This window comes from Rhinoderma darwinii, chromosome 6, assembly GCF_050947455.1.
Source record: "Rhinoderma darwinii isolate aRhiDar2 chromosome 6, aRhiDar2.hap1, whole genome shotgun sequence".
NCBI lineage: Eukaryota > Metazoa > Chordata > Amphibia > Anura > Rhinodermatidae > Rhinoderma > Rhinoderma darwinii.
The window spans coordinates 2,288,292-2,310,566 of record NC_134692.1 but is presented as its reverse complement, the minus strand read 5'-3'; the positions used below and the strand labels follow the sequence as shown (position 1 = coordinate 2,310,566).

At 52.1% G+C, this 22,275-nt stretch overlaps 1 protein-coding gene across 1 annotated transcript; it reads right to left on the bottom strand.

The window, feature by feature from the left end:
- Positions 1-992: 992 nt before the first annotated feature.
- Positions 993-22,272, bottom strand: ITGB5 (integrin subunit beta 5). Its single transcript, XM_075831022.1, has 11 exons — positions 22,054-22,272; positions 19,117-19,202; positions 15,585-15,795; positions 13,601-13,850; positions 12,139-12,307; positions 7,290-7,451; positions 5,961-6,056; positions 5,654-5,743; positions 2,636-2,770; positions 1,256-1,688; positions 993-1,186 (listed from the first exon to the last, which is right to left on the bottom strand). Exons 1-11 carry the CDS (start codon positions 22,112-22,114, stop codon positions 993-995), a joined length of 1,887 nt encoding a protein of 628 aa, XP_075687137.1. The 5' UTR covers positions 22,115-22,272.
- Positions 22,273-22,275: the final 3 nt, after the last annotated feature.

Sequence of the window (22,275 nt, the reverse complement as noted above, 5' to 3'; positions counted from 1 at the left end):
AACATTCACTGACAGCAAGCAGAAATCTAACAGAACGTTGCGGAACTTTATTTTACAACTCTGAAGCTTCATTTATGTCAAACTGGAGGAGCCAAACAGGACGAGAATATCCCAGACGCCCCTCCCCCATCGTAACAGACGCATCGCCCACAGATCAATTGTGACCCAGATTTTGTATTCACCCCCCAGCGCTGACGTCTCCAGCAGTTACAGACCCCTCCCCCGGCCGCGGTGCTGGACTCCACGAGGAATTTTTTTCATTGAATCAGTTTTTTTAATTGTTTTTTTATTTTTCTCTGTACGCAGCGGCGGCCGTGACGTCATAACTCTGCGGTGGACACCGGACCCCGCTCAGCCGTGACGTCATAATTACTCTGCGGTGGACACCGGACCCCGCTCAGCCGTGACGTCATAATTACTCTGCGGTGGACACCGGACCCCGCTCAGCCGTGACGTCATAATTACTCTGCGGCGGACACCGGACCCCGCTCAGCCGTGACGTCATAATTACTCTGCGGCGGACACCGGACCCCGCTCAGCCGTGACGTCATAATTACTCTGCGGCGGACACCGGACCCCGCTCAGCCGTGACGTCACCACCGCCGGACGCTGCAGCTCTGAATGGTCTACAGGAGGCGTCCATCGTATATTAGGTTCATTTACACGAAGCAGGGATCGGGCGTACAGGGGGGCAGGGTGTGCAGGGATCGGGCGTACAGGGGGGCGGGGCGTGCAGGGATCGGGCGTGCTCCTACATTTACATCAGGTCGGCAGAATATCGGCGGTTTGTACGGAGCGAGGATCGGGTGTTCAGCGCAGCGCTCCATCCGCCGATCATTTATGGCCAGAACGGATACCCCATGTTATCCGCGGGCAGAGGGGGCGGGGCATGACGCTGGGGCCCTGTATTTGGTGTTATGCCCCGCCCCCTCAGGTCTTCATTATCAGCGCCAGTCGTACAGTTTGAGGATTATAGCCGACCAGTCACTTTATTACCGGAGGGGCCCCAGAAAGAGCAGAAATGTGGCCCCCGAGTATATAACAGAGGGGGATTCTTTAAAAACCACGTCGGCTGCTGCAGAAGCTCTTTTTAAGGACTGAACTGCCATCTTCTCTGAGGTTCTGCAGCAGCTGAGGACATGTTCCCAGCAGGATAGAGATAAGCGGCGCCTGTGCAGCACCTTCCCTGGATTACAATGGAGAAACACGTCTATTATAACGATATAATGAGCGGCCGCCATTGCCGCGGACTCACCTGAGCACAGGACGCCCTTGAACCTGGCACACGAGAAGTCGTCGCACTGACAGTACGAGCCGCTGATCCGCCCAAACTCGCTGTCGTAGCAGGAGCAGAGGCCGCAGATGCACCTCCCCCGGCCGTTACACACCGTATGACTGTCCGACTCCCGGCAGGTGTTCAGGGACACGTCGCTGCTGTCATCTTCCTCCCCGCACTCGCACAGCGCCCCCAGGAAGCCGGCGTCACAGTCGCACATACCGCAGCTGTATGTTCCGTTACCGCTGCACTTCCCACGGTCACTCTCCACGTGCTGCGAACACCGACAGCTGCAATTATACGTCACCGCCACCTCCAGCGCGTCCCGGAAACCCACCGGCTTAATGGTGAAGGTGTCATGGACGCCCGGCGGGGGGCAGGAGCGCGCCAATGCCGAAACCTCAAACGACACCTGGAACAAGACGGAAACATTACTGGTCAGACCCGCGGGGAGCTGCCCCAATATGAGGGGGGAGGGGTATCACTCCCATCATCCCTGACCCCGCAGCTCACAATCTAATCTCCCCATCAGGACGTATTTGGGGTGGGGGAGGGGGACCTACTAGAACCCGGAGCGTTCATACTCTGCGTTGTGCTGTTCCTCTGTTATTCCTCCTAGAAATGTATGAATAAATTGACAGCTGGGTGTTACCATTTCCCTTGTCATAGGGGCGTGTCTATACAGTCAGCCCTGATTGGACAGTGTCAGTCGGTGTAGGACACGCCCCCAACTGGTAACACCCACTTATCAATTTATCCATACATTTCTAGGAGGAACAACAGAGGAACGGCATGCTCCAGAAATGTCATTTCACGGGGAATATAAGTATTTACTATAATAGACACGTCAGGAGAGGCGACGGCTCCTCTTTTCTGGCGTATATTGGGGTATTTGTGCTGCCGCTATGAGGGGGTGGAGGGAGGAGCGTGTAATAGGTCTAGTTGTGGGGAAAGTTATGTCATGTGCGCCCGTGTCAGTCTTCACTACATATCAGGGATTCTATTCATGAATTAAGAGTTTCAAGAACGTGATAGATCCGGGGATCACGCGGCGTCCGGGATCTGGGGGGCTTCACGGCAGCGTCTACATGACAGAGACCCCCGGACACATTGTATCATTCACTGGGGGAGGGAGCTCATGTTTTGATTGGAGGTCATGTGATCATTTTGGCGGCTGCGTCCCTTGCTCGGCGCCTCTCCCTTCATTGACGTGGCGGCACGCAGGACGCTCGTCTCACGGGGGACAAATATCAAGCGCTCGCTGCATAATACATTTGGCGCAATATCAGACGCGCTTCACATTGTGGCAAAAAAAACAACAAACAAAGCTTTACCCGTATTACCCCACCCCCGACTCACCGTATCTCCGATCTTCAACTCTGCGCACTTCTTCACCCCGGGATACGACAGTCCGTCCTGACACGTGGCGGAGAAGCTGAGGCTGAGGTCATCGGGCGTCTCCGACACGGTCAGCTCGACCTTGGAGCGAATGTTCTGGAAGAAAATCAGCAACGAGACGGTGAGAAGAGCGAATAACGAGCGACATTCCCGGCATTCCGAGACGCGGATCATGAGATTTGTGTCTCCACCTCAAGGACGAGTCAAACAACAAGACTCCGCGCTCCCGCCGCCGGGATGACCGCGCGCTGACCGTGGCAGATGGTGGCGGTTTCTTCAGGACATCTATTTTCCCACGCTCATCAACAGTTGTCAGGCCCCACCCACTAGATCCCAGTTGTCGGCTGCATGGTCCGACAGCGTCCGGGTCTCCTGCGGAGCGGGGGAGGGGCAGTGTAACGTCTCCGCTGGGATTATCTGCAGAGCAGCGGCTCCACTCGTAGTGATCAGGAGCTCCGCAGGGAACAGGACACATCAGACGGGGCGGAACGTGCCGCAACACGGCCGAGCCCGGGGCCGATCCTGGAGAAGAGCGATCCCGACCCGACAAGTTCAAGAGTTTACAGTGAAATAAACATCAATGAGGGGAATACCGGCCCCCGAGCGACAGCCGCTCAACTACACAACCCTGCCCCCCAGCACTGCAGTCACAGCTACTGCTCCCTGTTATCAGCCATTTATGCTTTGGAGGATGAGTAAGGCAGGAATACAATCTATTGTTCTCTGTTATCAGCCAGGCTGGTGGTATTGTTCTGTATGAGGTCCGTGTGATCAGGAGATCTGCAGCCTCTGCCTGACATCATGAGGATTGTGAGGATGATGGTGGTTGTGATGATGATGGTGGTTGTGATGATGATGGTGGTTGTGATGATGATGGTGGTGAAGATGATGGTGGTGGTGGTGAAGATGATGGTGGTGGTTGTGAAGATGATGATGGTGGTGGTGATTGTGATGATGGTGGTGGTGGTTGTGAAGATGATGGTGGTGATTGTGAATATGATGATGGTGGTTGTGAAGAAGATGATGGTGGTGGTGATTGTGATGATGATGGTGGTTGTGAAGAGGATGATGGTGGTTGTGAAGAAGATGATGGTGGTGGTGATTGTGATGATGATGGTGGTGGTGATTGTGATGATGATGGTGGTGATTGTGAATATGATGATGGTGGTTGTGAAGAAGATGATGGTGGTAGTGATTGTGATGATGATGGTGGTGGTGGTTGTGAAGATGATGGTGGTGATTGTGAATATGATGATGGTGGTTGTGAAGAAGATGATGGTGGTAGTGATTGTGATGATGATGGTGGTGGTGGTTGTGAAGATGATGGTGGTGATTGTGAATATGATGGTGGTGGTTGTGAAGAAGATGATGGTGGTGGTGATTGTGATGATGATGGTGGTGATTGTGATGATGATGGTGGTGATTGTGATGATGATGGTGGTGATGATGGTGGTGATGATTGTGATGATGATGGTGGTGATGATTGTGATGATGATGGTGGTGGTGATTGTGAGGATGATGGTGGTGGTGATTGTGAGGATGATGGTGGTGATTGTGAATATGATGATGGTGGTTGTGAAGAAGATGATGGTGGTAGTGATTGTGATGATGATGGTGGTGGTGGTTGTGAAGATGATGGTGGTGATTGTGAATATGATGATGGTGGTTGTGAAGAAGATGATGGTGGTGGTGATTGTGATGATGATGGTGGTGATTGTGATGATGATGGTGGTGATTGTGATGATGATGGTGGTGATGATGGTGGTGATGATTGTGATGATGATGGTGGTGATGATTGTGATGGTGATTGTGAGGATGATGGTGGTGGTGATTGTGAGGATGATGGTGGTGATTGTGAATATGATGATGGTGGTTGTGAAGAAGATGATGGTGGTAGTGATTGTGATGATGATGGTGGTGGTGGTTGTGAAGATGATGGTGGTGATTGTGAATATGATGATGGTGGTTGTGAAGAAGATGATGGTGGTGGTGATTGTGATGATGATGGTGGTGATTGTGATGATGATGGTGGTGATTGTGATGATGATGGTGGTGATTGTGATGATGATGGTGGTGATTGTGATGATGATGGTGGTGATTGTGATGATGGTGGTGATGATTGTGATGATGATGGTGGTGATTGTGATGATGATGGTGGTGATTGTGATGATGATGGTGGTGATTGTGATGATGATGGTGGTGATTGTGATGATGATGGTGGTGGTGATTGTGATGATGATGGTGGTGGTGATTGTGATGATGATGGTGGTGGTGATTGTGATGATGATGGTGGTGGTGATTGTGATGATGATGGTGGTGGTGATTGTGATGATGATGGTGGTGGTGATTGTGATGATGATGATGGTGGTGGTGATTGTGATGATGATGGTGGTGGTGATTGTGATGATGATGGTGGTGGTGATTGTGATGATGATGGTGGTGGTGATTGTGATGATGATGGTGGTGGTGATTGTGATGATGATGATGGTGGTGATTGTGATGATGATGGTGGTGGTGATTGTGATGATGATGGTGGTGGTGATTGTGATGATGATGGTGGTGGTGATTGTGATGATGGTGGTGGTGATGATGCTGGTCCTTCGTCTCATATTCGGCAGCGTGCTCAGTGCGAGTCGTTTCATGGTTTTGGTCGCACTGTGAACACTTCTCCAGGTGCCATGAGGAGGAGCCGGGCGGACCCCTCCTCACTCATCAGAGAACTGTCCGGGGGTCACATATTAACTCGCCCGTCACTGACAACTGGCGAATGCCGAGAAAACAAGCAAGAAACGGGGGGGGGGCTGCAATATTCCTCCCCCGCATCCCTCCTGAAACACTCTGCGCTCCTTCCACTATGTCTCTCAGCGACTTCTCTGCATTCGTCTTCCTCACAATATTACACTGCCTCAGTCCTCACATCGTTATCCCCTGAAATACTCTGTGCTGCTGGAGGATGCTGCCAGCTCATGTGACACTTACATTGTAAGCATTGACGATCAGCGTCAGGATGTTTTGGGAGCTCTGGTCCAGAATCTCCACCGTCGTCCCGGGAATCAGCGCCGTGAAATTCTTTAAATAGAAAAGCACCTCATTAATTCCTGTTCTGCGGATACGGCGCCACGATGGACCGCCAACGCCATAAACTAGACCCTCCCCCATCCACAGAACCGCGACCGTTATAATGAGAAATAGACAGGGCGCCAAGTGAGAGGAGGCGGGGCTAATGTACCATGCAGAGGCTCCGCCTCCATTCTGTTTCCCTGTCCCTCATTGGCCGAGTCGTTACCTTATATAACAAATAATGAGTTTTCGTCACCGCGAATATGAGATTAATGTTGTTCTCCGAAAGCTTCTCGCCGAGCAGCGCGAGCGACGGATAATCCTGGAAAGAGAGAGGAACATCGTGTGTCAGACCCGGAGCGTCATTACCAGAAACTGACCTCAGACTGCTCACAGCTGAGTTGTTACAATGTATCAGTGTGGAACGTTTTCTGTGAGCAGCAGCACAAATCTCTCCAATGTCCTGGTTCGTTACAATGTATCAGGGTCTGTGTCCAGTATAGACAATCCTCCAGGACACAATTTCAACAAACCCTCAGCTGTGTGAGCAGGACTGGATCACGACGGGTTTTCAGACCAGGATCACACACAGTTTTGGTGCAGTTTTTAAGCCAGAAGTGGATCCAGAAGGAATTAAAGGCGTAAAGGAAAGACTGCGGCGTCTCCTTGCGTGTCCACTCCTGTGTATGGCGAAAAAACGGCACAAAACTGCGTGATCCTGGCCTGAACGTAAGTGTCCATCCGCTGGCAGCAAGCAGAGATCTTGAAAATAGTGCGTAATGGAAACAAAGTCTATTAGAAAGTTGCAGAACTTTTCATTGTACATGCAGAAGCTTCTTTTACATGGGACTGCACCGGCCCTTAAACTTCATTCGATTAGAGAAACATAAAAAAAAAATAGAAGAGCACTGTATAACACTGCACCTGCGGCTGCCCCCCCCCAACATTAAGAAGAGAGATTAGGTTTAATCCTAGAGAAATGTGTGGATAGAAAGTAAACACCCCTCCCCCACTGCACCCACCCGGGAGATGAAGCGACAGGGGGGGGGGGGGGTGTCATGGCTACTGCACCGGGTCCTCTCTCTGACACGAAGGCCTCATGTATGCAGCAGAGCTGTGTGTGCGGATCCTGTGCGGAGGCTCCACACTACAGAGCGGTGGGGACTCCGCGTGGCGCCGTATTACGGAGATATCCCCCTCTGATGGAGGAGCAGCCCCAATAATATTCTGTAGGAGACGAGACGGAGGTGCGGTCGGGTCCATACACTTCTATGGGCGCCGTATTACTAGCGTTTCTTATATGACACATTATCCCGCAGGGGCTGTCACCCAGCTTTTCCAGCATCCTGAATGGCACATTTGCCTAGATATTCAGGAATCCAGTCAGGGATGTGTCGCTGCGTGACCAGTAAGGATTTAACATTCATGACCCTGGAAAACCTGAGTGACCCACCCCCCCACCCCCCCCGCGGCAGCTTGGAGAGCGGCCATATTGGTTGTCCCCCAACTTTCCTAGGAACAGATGTGAGGAGGGAGGAGCAGGCGCGTTTCTCACCAGCTGATCGGCGGCGCTGTACTCCTTGTCCGGGTTGAGGTGGCACTGCCCATCATGTGGCTGCACCAGTCCCGCCAGTTTACCATCCAGCGCAATATGTGGGACGTCATCCGTGGTGATGACCAGAAGGTGCGACGCCTCCGTCCTCCAGCCGATCTTCTCCTGGTGAAGAAACATTATTAATGATGGCGGCGGAGCGCAGGACGACCGGAAAAGAGGAGAACGGCCAAACCTAGAACCCAAGACCGAGCAGAACGGCAGAACTAGAACCCAAGACCGAGCAGAACGGCAGAACCCAAGACCAAGCAGAACGGCAGAACCTAGAACCCAAGACCGAGCAGAACGGCAGAACTAGAACCCAAGACCGAGCAGAACGGCAGTACCTAGAACCCAAGACCGAGTAGAACGGCCAAACCTAGAACCCAAGACCGAGTAGAACGGCCAAACCTAGAACCCAAGACCGAGCAGAACCTAGAACCCAAGACCGAGCAGAACGGCAGAACCTAGAACCCAAGACCGAGCAGAACGGCAGAACTAGAACCCAAGACCGAGCAGAACGGCAGAACCTAGAACCCAAGACCGAGCAGAACGGCAGAACCTAGAACCCAAGACCGAGCAGAACGGCAGAACCTAGAACCCAAGACCGAGCAGAACGGCAGAACTAGAACCCAAGACCGAGAAGAACGGCAGTACCTAGAACCCAAGACCGAGCAGAACCTAGAACCCAAGACCGAGCAGAACCTAGAACCCAAGACCGAGCAGAACGGCAGAACTAGAACCCAAGACCGAGCAGAACCTAGAACCCAAGACCGAGCAGAACGGCAGAACCTAGAACCCAAGACCGAGCAGAACGGCAGAACTAGAACCCAAGACCGAGAAGAACGGCAGTACCTAGAACCCAAGACCGAGCAGAACCTAGAACCCAAGACCGAGCAGAACGGCAGAACTAGAACCCAAGACCGAGCAGAACGGCAGAACCTAAAAGCCAAGACCGAGCAGACCGTCAGAACCTAGAACCCAAGACCGAACAGACCGTCAGAACCTAGAACCCAAGACCGAACAGAATGGCAGAACCTAGAACCCAAGACCGAACAGACCGTCAGAACCTAGAACCCAAGACCGAACAGAATGGCAGAACCTAGAACCCAAGACCGAACAGACCGGCAGAACCTAGAACCCAAGACCGAACAGACCGGCAGAACCTAGAACCCAAGACCGAGCAGAACGGCAGAACCTAGAACCCAAGACCGAGCAGAACCACAATTATAGAAAGAATTATGTACAACATAAGCCCCGAGCACATTAACCCCCATAATACAAGGAAGCAATAGGGTCCCTGGCCCTTTAAGACAGAACATTCTGAATAGGGGGATACCATATGCACTGTGGGGTACAGGACACCTATAGTCCCTGCATTCGGTGTATAAAGGTGGAGCAGACCTCGGTGCAGCCTCCGCTACAACGCACAGATTCTGTCAGGACTTGGAATCTGCGCGGCACATTCCAGTTGTTGTAGAGGAAACAATCAGATCTGTTATTACACCAGCGCCGAGGACCCAATAACAGATGGCGACAGCCGCTCGCCCAGTTCTGCCGCCAACACACAGCGAAGCAGAACATGAAGGAGCCCTCACATCTGTTACTGGGAAGTTGGCCAACAATAATCCCACAGGGATCCAACTTTCCTAAACTCCTGAGCAGCAAATCCACCTAGTTATGTAGTGACATATAAAGTAGCAGAGCCGGCAGCGCAGGTCACAACACGAAGGTTAATTAACATGAAATGTCAGGCGCCGCTGATTCACTGCAGGATCATCATCATCATCATCATCATCCAGGATAATCCACCACCTGCTGCTCCTGCCCAAACCTGCCCGACTAAACCCCAGCCCAAACCAGACGTGCCCCGGAGTGAGGAGAACCCACAACACCCGACAATGGCGGCAGCGACCGAAGAGTCACCTACAACCGACTCACATCTGCTCAGCCTGAAAATCATCAGTCGCAGAACAATCGTCTCGTATAAACCGTCCGGATCCAACACAAAACATCGCAACAAAGTATCAAACAAGGAAGTCACAGAAACTCAGCGACACTTGTCTCCTAGCAACAGAGAACGATAAATCTCCAGGAAAAAGGATCTGAAACTTCACGTTAGCAAAGTATCTTTGTGTAAAGGGGAAGCGGGGGTTGGGAAAGAGGCGGAGCCTGAGCAAGATGCCGGGGAAATTATTATAATATATAATGCTCACAACACACAGAACAGGTTACAGACCGACCACGGACAGCCCGATCCGATAACTGCGCAATTCCTGCAATCTCCACTGTGTACATACATTACATTGCTTATCCTGTATTATACTCCAGAGCTGCACTCACTATTCTGCTGGTGGAGTCACTGTGTACATACATTACATTACTTATCCTGTACTGATCCTGAGTTACATCCTGTATTATACTCCAGAGCTGCACTCACTATTCTGCTGGTGGAGTCACTGTGTACATACATTACTTATCCTGTACTGATCCTGAGTTATATCCTGTATTATACACCAGAGCTGCACTCACTATTCTGCTGGTGGAGTCACTGTGTACATACATTACATTACTTATCCTGTACTGATCCTGAGTTATATCCTGTATTATACACCAGAGCTGCACTCACTATTCTGCTGGTGGAGTCACTGTGTACATACATTACATTACTTATCCTGTACTGATCCTGAGTTATATCCTGTATTATACTCCAGAGCTGCACTCACTATTCTGCTGGTGGAGTCACTGTCTATATACATTACATTACTTCTCCTGTACTGATCCTGAGTTATATCCTGTATTATACTCCAGAGCTGCACTCACTATTCTGCTGGTGGAGTCACTGTGTACATACATTACATTACTTATCCTGTACTGATCCTGAGTTACATCCTGTATTATACTCCAGAGCAGCACTCACTATTCTGCTGGTGGAGTCACTGTGTACATACATTACATTACTTATCCTGTACTGATCCTGAGTTATATCCTGTATTATACTCCAGAGCTGCACTCACTATTCTGCTGGTGGAGTCACTGTCTATATACATTACATTACTTCTCCTGTACTGATCCTGAGTTATATCCTGTATTATACTCCAGAGCTGCACTCACTATTCTGCTGGTGGAGTCACTGTGTACATACATTACATTACTTATCCTGTACTGATCCTGAGTTACATCCTGTATTATACTCCAGAGCTGCACTCACTATTCTGCTGGTGGAGTCACTGTGTACATACATTACATTACTTATCCTGTACTGATCCTGAGTTACATCCTGTATTATACTCCAGAGCTGCACTCACTATTCTGCTGGTGGAGTCACTGTGTACATACATTACATTACTTATCCTGTACTGATCCTGAGATATATCCTGTATTATACTCCAGAGCTGCACTCACTATTCTGCTGGTGGAGTCACTGTATACATACATTACATATCCTGTACTGATTATATCCTGTAGTATACTCCAGAGCTGCACTCACTATTCTGCTGGTGGAGTCACTGTGTACATACATTACATTACTTATCCTGTACTGATCCGGAGTTATATCCTGTATTATACTCCAGAGCTGCACTCACTATTCTGCTGGCGGAGTCACTGTGTACATACATTACTTATCCTGTACTGATCCTGAGTTATATCCTGTATTATACTCCAGAGCTGCACTCACTATTCTGCTGGTGGAGTCACTGTGTACATACATTACTTATCCTGTACTGATCCTGAGTTACATCCTGTATTATACTCCAGAGCTGCACTCACTATTCTGCTGGTGGAGTCACTGTGTACATACATTACTTATCCTGTACTGATCCTGAGTTACATCCTGTATTATACTCCAGAGCTGCACTCACTATTCTGCTGGTGGAGTGACTGTGTACATACATTACTTATCCTGTACTGATCCTGAGTTACATCATGTATTATACTCCAGAGCTGCACTCACTATTCTGCTGGTGGAGTCACTGTGTATATACATTACATTACTTATCCTGTACTGATCCTGAGTTACATCCTGTATTATACTCCAGAGCTGCACTCACTATTCTGCTGGTGGAGTCACTGTGTACACACATTACATTACTTATCCTGTACTGATCCTGAGTTACATCCTGTATTATACTCCAGAGCTGCACTCACTATTCTGCTGGTGGAGTCACTGTGTACATACATTACATTACTTATCCTGTACTGATCCTGAGTTACATCCTGTATTATACTCCAGAGCTGCACTCGCTATTCTGCTGGTGGAGTCACTGTGTACATACATTACATTACTTATCCTGTACTGATCCTGAGTTATATCCTGTATTATACTCCAGAGCTACACTCACTATTCTGCTGGTGGAGTCACTGTGTACATACATTACTTATCCTGTACTGATCCTGAGTTACATCCTGTATTATACTCCAGAGCTGCACTCACTATTCTGCTGGTGGAGTCACTGTGTACATACATTACATTACTTATCCTGTACTGATCCTGAGTTACATCCTGTATTATACTCCAGAGCTGCACTCACTATTCTGCTGGTGGAGTCACTGTGTACATACATTACATTACTTATCCTGTACTGATCCTGAGTTACATCCTGTATTATACTCCAGAGCTGCACTCTGGAGTTCGGGTCTTGTGATCATCATACATTATTTGGGTATCTGGCCCCCAGTATCATACTGGTTATTACGATGAGTTCCTTCCTTGTCGGACCCTCAGTCCCGGTACACAGTGGCCCCCTCATTCCCCTATAACTAGGAGAGAATATATAAGGCCCCTCCCCGATGTGTGCGGCGATGACCTCACCTTGCAGACTGCGGCTTGCAGAATGGCATCGAATGCGCCCTCTGGGGCGTCCCGGTTCCTTGACACCTGCTGGTTCTGGACTTCAGCGTTGAAGTTGCCGACTTTATCCGTTAGGGACAGAACATGGCGGAAGCCAAAAGACGGGATGCAGCTTGGAAACGGTTTATATCTGAAAAGAACAGACGTAAGAGGTGCTGAGTAATCTGCGGCACCCCTCCCCCACCACGTGTGACAGAAAGCTCCGAAAGTAAAACTTCCTGAAAAAGAAATAAGAACCAGTCCTTTCCATGCCGTCTTGTTCCCACAACCATCATTACACTGCCCATGGAGCGGCCACCCAGCTTTATACAGACCCTGAATGACAAATACTGAATTTGTGTCAGTCTTCACTGCAGTTATGGCATTCTATTCAAGAATCAGAAGGCTCAGGATGAGCAAAGTTATAGGTCCAGTCCGGATGGTGCAGAGCAGGGGATTGTGGGAGGACGCGGGGACTATAAATCATGATATTATACCGCGATGATCGCAGCGACGTGGCGACTTTTGTTGCACAATTTCCAGATGCAGCAAAGTTTCTAATGCGATTTTAATGCGACATTGACGGGATTTTGGGCACAACTTTTTTCCCCGTTTTTGTGCACGAAGCGATAAAGTCGCAGCCGCCGTTTCCCACTGAAATGAATGCGGTTGAAGCCGTAGCCGCCCGCGGTGGGATCATCGCACTCCTACATGAGCTTTATTACGTAACAGGAGTTTATCACCAGTCTGCAGTTCTGATCGTCCTCACAGACAGGAGAGCGCAGCTGGAGCAGACTCCGGGACCGCTGCGCTCCGGCAGGCATATATAACGAGCCGCAGCCAGGATCGGGTGACATTTGGCTGACATCCCATAGAAAAGAGGAGGAGAGGACAGCGGAACAATGACCCCCCCGGAGCGCGGGAGGGGATTCTGGAAACTCGCCCCCCCCCCCTCCGCAGAGAGAATCTGATCCCTGATTGGCCGGTTCCCTCATCTACATGATTCGCATGGAGTTTGCCAGAACTGGAGCAGAGAAAAACAGACGAGACAAAAAGATGGAAACCTGATGTGTGAGCGGCCGCTGCAGCCGAGAGACAAGGGGCATCCTATCCACACATCGCTGCTTGCTGTCAGTGAATGAGAACAATTATTGTTTACATTCAGAAGCGTAATTATATAGATAATAACCCCAGGCTGATCTCTTATCTACACTAATACATTGTAACAACCCATCAGCTGTATGGGCAGGACTAGGTCATCAGTCCAACATCACACGACTACAGTCTGGTGTAAAGACGACACTTCCCAGAATGCAAATCACCAGAGGAAGCCGCGTGCAGACAGTGAACAAGCAGGGGGTGCCGGGAGGTCACAGCTGTAGAGGTTTATTTCCGTGGTCACCCGCCGCCCCCCCCCCCCCGGACCCCCCGGGCGTCCACTCACCCAGTGCAGGGGTTGTTCTGATGTGTGGGGGCCGTGTAAGAATAAGGGGAGACGTTCTTATCCACAAACGTGCCGAACCCCAGGCGGAAGTTGCTGGTAAGTTTCGCCATCTCAGCAGCCAATCGTGTCCCCAAATTCCGAATGGTGTCCAGGTCGTCCTTCATGGACAGCGACAAGTCCATCAGGTAGTAGAGATCCACCGGGTAATCCTCCACCTGCCGCACGTGCACCTTAAAGGAGGCCGCTGCACCTGCGGGAAACAAATCAGGGGGGTCAAATAGATTTCAGAGCCCCCCACAAAGTCACAAACCTCCTACAGTTACTCCACCATGTAACCCCAACATGACTAAACCCCCCCCAACACCCGACCCGCCAGAGCACGCCCACTCAACACCCTGACGTCACTTACCCATCTAACTGCCCCCTAGAGTTACCCAACCTCCACGCTGCCCCCTATAGTTACCCAACTTCCACGCTGCCCCCTATAGTTACCCAACCTCCGCGCTGCCCCCTATAGTTACCCAACCTCCGCGCTGCCCCCTATAGTTACCCAACCTCCACGCTGCCCCCTATAGTTACCCAACCTCCTCGCTGCCCTCTATAGTTACCCAACCTCTGCGCTGCCCCCTATAGTTACCCAACCTCCTCGCTGCCCTCTATATTTACCCAACCTCTGCGCTGCCCCCTATAGTTACCCAACCTCCTCTCTGCCCCCTATAGTTACCCAACCTCTGCGCTGTCCCCTATAGTTACCCAACCTCCTCGCTGCCCTCTATAGTTACCCAACCTCCGCGCTGCCCCCTATAGTTACCCAACCTCCGCGCTGCCCCCTAGTTACCCAACCTCCTCGCTGCCCTCTATAGTTACCCAACCTCCGCGCTGCCCCCTATAGTTACCCAACCTCCGCGCTGCCCCCTATAGTTACCCAACCTCCTCGCTGCCCTCTATAGTTACCCAACCTCTGCGCTGCCCCCTATAGTTACCCAACCTCCTCGCTGCCCCCTATAGTTACCCAACCTCTGCGCTGCCCCCTATAGTTACCCAACCTCCTCGCTGCCCTCTATAGTTACCCAACCTCCTCGCTGCCCCCTATAATTACCCAACCTCCGCGCTGCCCCCTATAGTTACCCAACCTCCGCGCTGCCCCCTATAGTTAGCCAACCTCCTCGCTGCCCCCTATAGTTACCCAACCTCCTCGCTGCCCCCTATAGTTACCCAACCTCTGCGCTGCCCCCTATAGTTACCCAACCTCCGCGCTGCCCCCTATAGTTACCCAACCTCCGCGCTGCCCCCTATAGTTACCCAACCTCCTCGCTGCCCCCTATAGTTACCCAACCTCCTCGCTGCCCCCTATAGTTACCCAACCTCCTCGCTGCCCTCTATAGTTACCCAACCTCCTCGCTGCCCCCTATAATTACCCAACCTCCGCGCTGCCCCCTATAGTTACCCAACCTCCGCGATGCCCCCTATAGTTACCCAACCTCCTCGCTGCCCCCTATAGTTACCCAACCTCCTCTCTGCCCCCTATAGTTACCCAACCTCTGCGCTGCCCCCTATAGTTACCCAACCTCCTTTCTGCCCCCTAGTTACCCAACCTCCTCGCTGCCCCCTATAGTTACCCAACCTCCTCGCTGCCCCCTATAATTACCCAACCTCCGCGCTGCCCCCTATAATTACCCAACCTCCTCGCTGCCCCCTATAGTTACCCAACCTCCGCGCTGCCCCCTATAATTACCCAACCTCCGCGCTGCCCCCTATAATTACCTCCTCACCCTACCTCCCAGCATGCCCTTCACAGACTAACCCCACTTCCTCACTATCATAACCCCGCCCATGCTTAAAATAGCTCCGCCCTCCATCCCGCCTACGCTTACCCCACCTCCTCCTATCACTATAACATTGCCATCTGCCCGCTCCTCGGTTTCAGGGTTACCCTCGGTGGGCGCACCCTACATGATATTAGGGTTCCGGTGTGACCACTGACCTGGCCGGAGAGACAGCGCGAGACTCTGCGGCGTCACCTGGATGATATCTGACTGGGTGGACCCGCCGGACCCTTTGCTGCTGAGGGGGAGGCTCCTGGTCACAGTGGATTTACTCTTGGGGCCCTCGATGAAATCCAGAGAGCAGCCTTTATTTATCAGACTGTCCATCAAATCGCAGCGCGACGTCACCGTGAGAGACGCCCCAAACTTCTGCCGAGAGGAAAGAAAAGCTGGAGTGAGACCGCGACAACCTCATCTCCTCCCCGCGGAGGCCGCGTCCAATCAGAGCAACACGGAGGTGACATCCGGAGCCGCGGCGCCCCCAACATTCACCGCTACAGCTGTGGGGACCAACATGTCCGTTATCACAGCTTACACCACGCCTGCGGGAGCTGGAATCACGGCAGCATTTGTGGCCACCCAGCTTTCCCAGAAATGGACGACAATAACTTCTTAAAGGGGTCGTCTGTGATTAGAAGAAACTTCCTATTTTTTCACCTGAATAGCGCTGAGCTGCAATACCTGACACAACCATGGACAGGAGGGGGCGCCATTTCTGGGAAAAAAAGCAGATCCATCCAGCTAATCCTGGACAAGCCCTCGAATTATTGTGTGAAAAGTAAACTCCGATCTCCAAGATGGAAACCGTGTCAGCGATGACGCGCGGTCTGTTTATAGTGAACATTTTATACGGGGGAGGACAGACAATGCAGCGGGGGAGGGGCTCCGGCATCCGTGTCCCAATTTACCGGTCACTGATGATTTCTGACTATTGGATCAGAGTAAACGCAGATTTTTAGTATCGCCATTTCTACGCCAATGTCCGTCATGACACATAAAAGACGGGCGACTGATGCCAAATGCTGAACACCCCAAAGGGCTGAGAGAAAAACCACCCCCAGAAATGGATGAATGCGGACATGACAGTAATTCAGCCAATCAGACGCGCGGAGGACTCGACATGGAATTGACCCAACGAAAAACACTTAAATTCAACCGTAAGCGATTACCCGGCAGCGTCGCACGCGGAGCCCGGACTGACGGAGCGCCACCGACAGCGGAATTATCTGCAAGCAAATATTGAAGGATCGTCCGATGGGGCGGGGCTTCTGAGATCTATGACGGCTTCTCCTCGTATGTGAAGACCACAATGGCCGCCGCGTGATAATATCCGCTGTACGGACACGACTGTAGGACATAACGGACGGCTCCTGCGGGGGAGGGGAGACGCCTGCAGGAATCTGACAACGCGGCGCTGACGAGTCGACTTTCTGCCCTGAATTTAATCTCCTCGTCTGTGGTGCCGGAAAAATCGTTTACTGTGACCCGCCGCGCCCCTCCCCCGCATTCAACGCGGCCGCACGTAACATCACCGTGTGAGGCTGACAGATCCAGCAGGCAGCCCGCCCCACCCCCGCCCCAGGATACATTGTATACAGAGCAGAGTCACGTTGGTCACATTGTATATAAAATGGTCACATTATGGCGCAGAACGACTCCTGTATCGTCTTCTTCACAGCTGACTCCTCCCCTCTCCGTCCCATGTGACGCTGGCCGCAGTCCGGGACGATGTCACGTTCTCCGTCCAATTATCCCAGAGCAAAGACCAGAGGCAGAAATAAACCCAATCCATACAGAGCCGGGGGAGGGGCAGCACGGAGGTCGCGCTCGGACCACGGCGACATTTAAATACAAGAACCGGCGGCAGGAAACGCACATTCACCAATGGCCACAGACTTGTCACATATCACGAGACGTCCGGTGGGTTTATACCACAACATCCGCAGCACAGCCACACTGAACGCAACGTGTAAACGCGCGACCGCTAGAACGAAAGATATAAAGTCCCTGGATACAAACGCAAGCGACGACCGCAAAACACGGAGGAATCGCCACAATCACACGACCCCAGCGGAGAAATGCACGTTTTCTGCAATTCAAGTCACATGACCTTTCCCTTGTGTAACCGCCCTGCAGCCTCAGCACACAAGTCCCTCCCCTGTCCTAGTCCTGCTCACACAGCTGAGGGTTTGTTACAATGTATCAGCGTAGGCAATCTACAGGTCTATAGTCTCTGGATGTACACAAGGTGGTCTCCATTCACTGACAGCAAGCAAATATCTTGAAATTATAGACTGTGTTTCAAGTCTTCATTAGGGAGGAGGAGCAGCAGAGGATGGAAAATATCTGGAGGAGAAGATGAAAAAGACGCATCTAATCCATCACAACCGAGGCGGCGCAAGAGAACGGGAAATTCATTCCACAGCCAGAGAACGACCCCAAGAAGCTGCCGAGAAGACGAAGACGGAGACGAGGAGCCGCCGAGAAGATGGAGACGAGGAGCCGCCGAGAAGATGGAGACGAGGAGCCGCCGAGAAGACGGAGACGAGGAGCCGCCGAGAAGACGAAGACGGAGACGAGGAGCCGCCGAGAAGACGGAGACGAGGAGCCGCCGAGAAGACGGAGACGAGGAGCCGCCGAGAAGACGGAGACGAGGAGCCGCCGAGAAGACGGAGACGAGGAGCCGCCGAGAAGACGGAGACGAGGAGCCGCCGAGAAGACGGAGACGAGGAGCCGCCGAGAAGACGGAGACGAGGAGCCGCCGAGAAGACTGAGACGAGGAGCCGCCGAGAAGACGGAGACGAGGAGCCGCCGAGAAGACGGAGACGAGGAGCCGCCGAGAAGACGGAGACGAGGAGCCGCCGAGAAGACTGAGACGAGGAGCCGCCGAGAAGATGGAGACGAGGAGCCGCCGAGAAGACTGAGACGAGGAGCCGCCGAGAAGATGGAGCTGGTGTCTCCTCAGGAATAATAAGCGGCCCGGAGCAGAAGAAGAGAAGTAGAAGATTCCAGAAAAGGAGATCAGGAAGATACAACACAAAAACCAAATGAAGGAGAAAGGAGGGGGCTCAGTGCGGAGGACGAGGGGGCTCAGTGCGGAGGACGAGGGGGCTCAGTGCGGAGGACGAGGGGGCTCAGTGCGGAGGACGAGGGGGCTCAGTGCGGAGGACGAGGGGGCTCAGTGCGGAGGACGAGGGGGCTCAGTGCGGAGGACGAGGGGGCTCAGTGCGGAGGACGAGGGGGCTCAGTGCGGAGGACGAGGGGGCTCAGTGCGGAGGACGAGGGGGCTCAGTGCGGAGGACGAGGGGGCTCAGTGCGGAGGACGAGGGGGCTCAGTGCGGAGGACGAGGGGGCTCAGTGCGGAGGACGAGGGGGCTCAGTGCGGAGGACGAGGGGGCTCAATGCGGAGGACGAGGGGGCTCAGTGCGGAGGACGAGGGGGCTCAGTGCGGAGGATGATGGGAGTAGTAACTCACCTTTTGAGAGCACCTGACCCACTACATAGTAGAAAGGCAGACGATGATGGAGTAGTAGTAACTTCCTAGGGGGGAGAACTAAGATGATGGGAGTAGGAGTAATAGTGCATGTGGCGGATAGTACCTCACCTCCCGGCGCACTATAGGTAATAGTAATTCAGAGAATGATGAGGGAGTAGTAGCAGCACGGGGGGGGGGGGGGGGGCTTGACTTACCTCCTGGGAGCACCAGGCACATTGCGGGTGGAGGAGCAGACAGTCCTGACACGAAGTGACGCTGCGACTGCTGCAAACACTCACACCTGAGGAGAGAGCAAAATGTTAGGAGGAAACTACAGGACTGGGGGTGACCCGAACCCCAAACCCCCTGACCACCACCACAGACACGTCCACTGTAAACTATCCGCTGGACATTATAAGGCCCAACTAGTCCAATATAATCACCGCTATAATGGTCAGCAGAAGAGATGCAAACTGCAGCCCCCACAGGACCGGAGATTATAACACCCAGGACAATATACAGGGGGTGACACCCGGCTATTATATCCAGTACAGGGGATGACACCCGGCTATTATATCCAGTACAGGGGATGACACCCGGCTATTATATCCAGTACAGGGATGGCACCCGGCTATTATATCCAGTACAGGGGGTGACACCCGGCTATTATATCCAGTACAGGAGGTGACACCCGGCTATAATATCCAGTACAGGGATGGCACCCGGCTATTATATCCAGTACAGGGATGGCACCCGGCTATTATATCCAGTACAGGGGGTGACACCCGGCTATTATATCCAGTACAGGGGGTGACACCCGGCTATAATATCCAGTACAGGGGGTGACACCCGGCTATAATATCCAGTACAGGGGGTGACACCACACCCAACTATAATATCCAGTACAGGGGTGACACCCGGCTATAATATCCAGTACAGGGGGTGACACCCAACTATAATATCCAGTACAGGGGGTGACACCCGGCTATAATATCCAGTACAGGGGGTGACACCCGGCTATAATATCCAGTACAGGGGGTGACACCCGGCTATAATATCCAGTACAGGGGGTGACACCCGGCTATAATATCCAGTACAGGGGGTGACACCCGGCTATAATATCCAGTACAGGGGGTGACACCCGGCTATAATATCCAGTACAGGGATGGCACCCGGCTATAATATCCAGTACAGGGATGGCACCCGGCTATAATATCCAGTACAGGGGGTGACACCCGGCTATAATATCCAGTACAGGGGGTGACACCCGGCTATAATATCCAGTACAGGGGGTGACACCCGGCTATAATATCCAGTACAGGAGGTGACACCCGGCTATAATATCCAGTACAGGGGATGACACCCGGCTATAATATCCAGTACAGGAGGTGACACCCGGCTATAATATCCAGTACAGGGGATGACACCCGGCTATAATATCCAGTACAGGGGATGACACCCGGCTATAATATCCAGTACAGGAGGTGACACCCGGCTATAATATCCAGTACAGGAGGTGACACCCGGCTATAATATCCAGTACAGGAGGTGACACCCGGCTATAATATCCAGTACAGGAGGTGACACCCGGCTATAATATCCAGTACAGGAGGTGACACCCGGCTATAATATCCAGTACAGGGGATGACACCCGGCTATAATATCCAGCACAGGAGGTGACACCCGGCTATAATATCCAGTACAGGGGATGACACCCGGCTATAATATCCAGTACAGGGGGTGACGCCCGGCTATAATATCCAGTACAGGGGGTGACGCCCGGCTATAATATCCAGTACAGGGGGTGACACCCGGCTATAATATCCAGTACAGGGGGTGACACCCGGCTATAATATCCAGTACAGGGATGGCACCCGGCTATAATATCCAGTACAGGGATGGCACCCGGCTATAATATCCAGTACAGGGATGGCACCCGGCTATAATATCCAGTAGATGGCACCCGGCTATAATATCCAGTACAGGGATGACACCCGGCTATAATATCCAGTAAATGGCACCCGGCTATAATATCCAGTACAGGGATGGCACCCGGCTATAATATCCAGTAGATGGCACCCGGCTATAATATCCAGTAGATGGCACCCGGCTATAATATCCAGTAGATGGCACCCGGCTATAATATCCAGTAGATGGCACCCGGCTATAATATCCAGTACAGGGGGTGACACCCGGCTATAATATCCAGTACAGGGGGTGACACCCGGCTATAATATCCAGTACAGGGATGGCACCCGGCTATAATATCCAGTAGATGGCACCCGGCTATAATATCCAGTACAGGGATGGCACCCGGCTATAATATCCAGTAGATGGCACCCGGCTATAATATCCAGTACAGGGATGACACCCGGCTATAATATCCAGTAAATGGCACCCGGCTATAATATCCAGTACAGGGATGGCACCCGGCTATAATATCCAGTAGATGGCACCCGGCTATAATATCCAGTAGATGGCACCCGGCTATAATATCCAGTAGATGGCACCCGGCTATAATATCCAGTAGATGGCACCCGGCTATAATATCCAGTAGATGGCACCCGGCTATAATATCCAGTACAGGGGGTGACACCCGGCTATAATATCCAGAAGATCCAAACATAGGAGCAGCACTGTGTCAATAGCCAGAAACGGTTGGTGCTAGCTTCAAAGTATCAAGGAGTGACGAGCTCCTCATGCATATATCCAAGAAAAAGAGACTGGAAGCAGCACTCAGCAAAAAAATGCTTCCATGGAGGAAGTGAAACGTTGCTGTGTTGGGTGAATAAATTCACATTTTTTTGCTGAGTGCTGCTTCCAGTCTCTTTTTCTCGGCTATAATATCCAGTACAGGGATGGCACCCGGCTATAATATCCAGTAGATGGCACCCGGCTATAATATCCAGTACAGGGATGGCACCCGGCTATAATATCCAGTAGATGGCACCCGGCTATAATATCCAGTACAGGGATGGCACCCGGCTATAATATCCAGTAGATGGCACCCGGCTATTATCACTATATTACAGGTCCTGGCAATTATAAGTCTCCGCAGCTCCATCCTTTATAACGTTATTCTCTCACAGACTGAACTCATCTGAACTCCCGGAGAACTTCTCCCCCCGCCCCGGGGCCCCTCAGCCTCTCACCCACGGGTGTATACGGGGCGCAGCAGAGCAGCAGGGCGCAGAGCAGCAGTATCCGGGTCATGGTGTCTTCCACACGTTGCTCACAGGCCGCGACTCCCCCGGGACAAGGACATAAGAACCGGAGACTCAGAGTCCGCCGCCCGGGCCGCCAGTGGGAGCGCTGGAGCCGAGAGCCCGCCCACCAGAGACAAACCACGCCCACTCATTCGGGAGATACTCCTC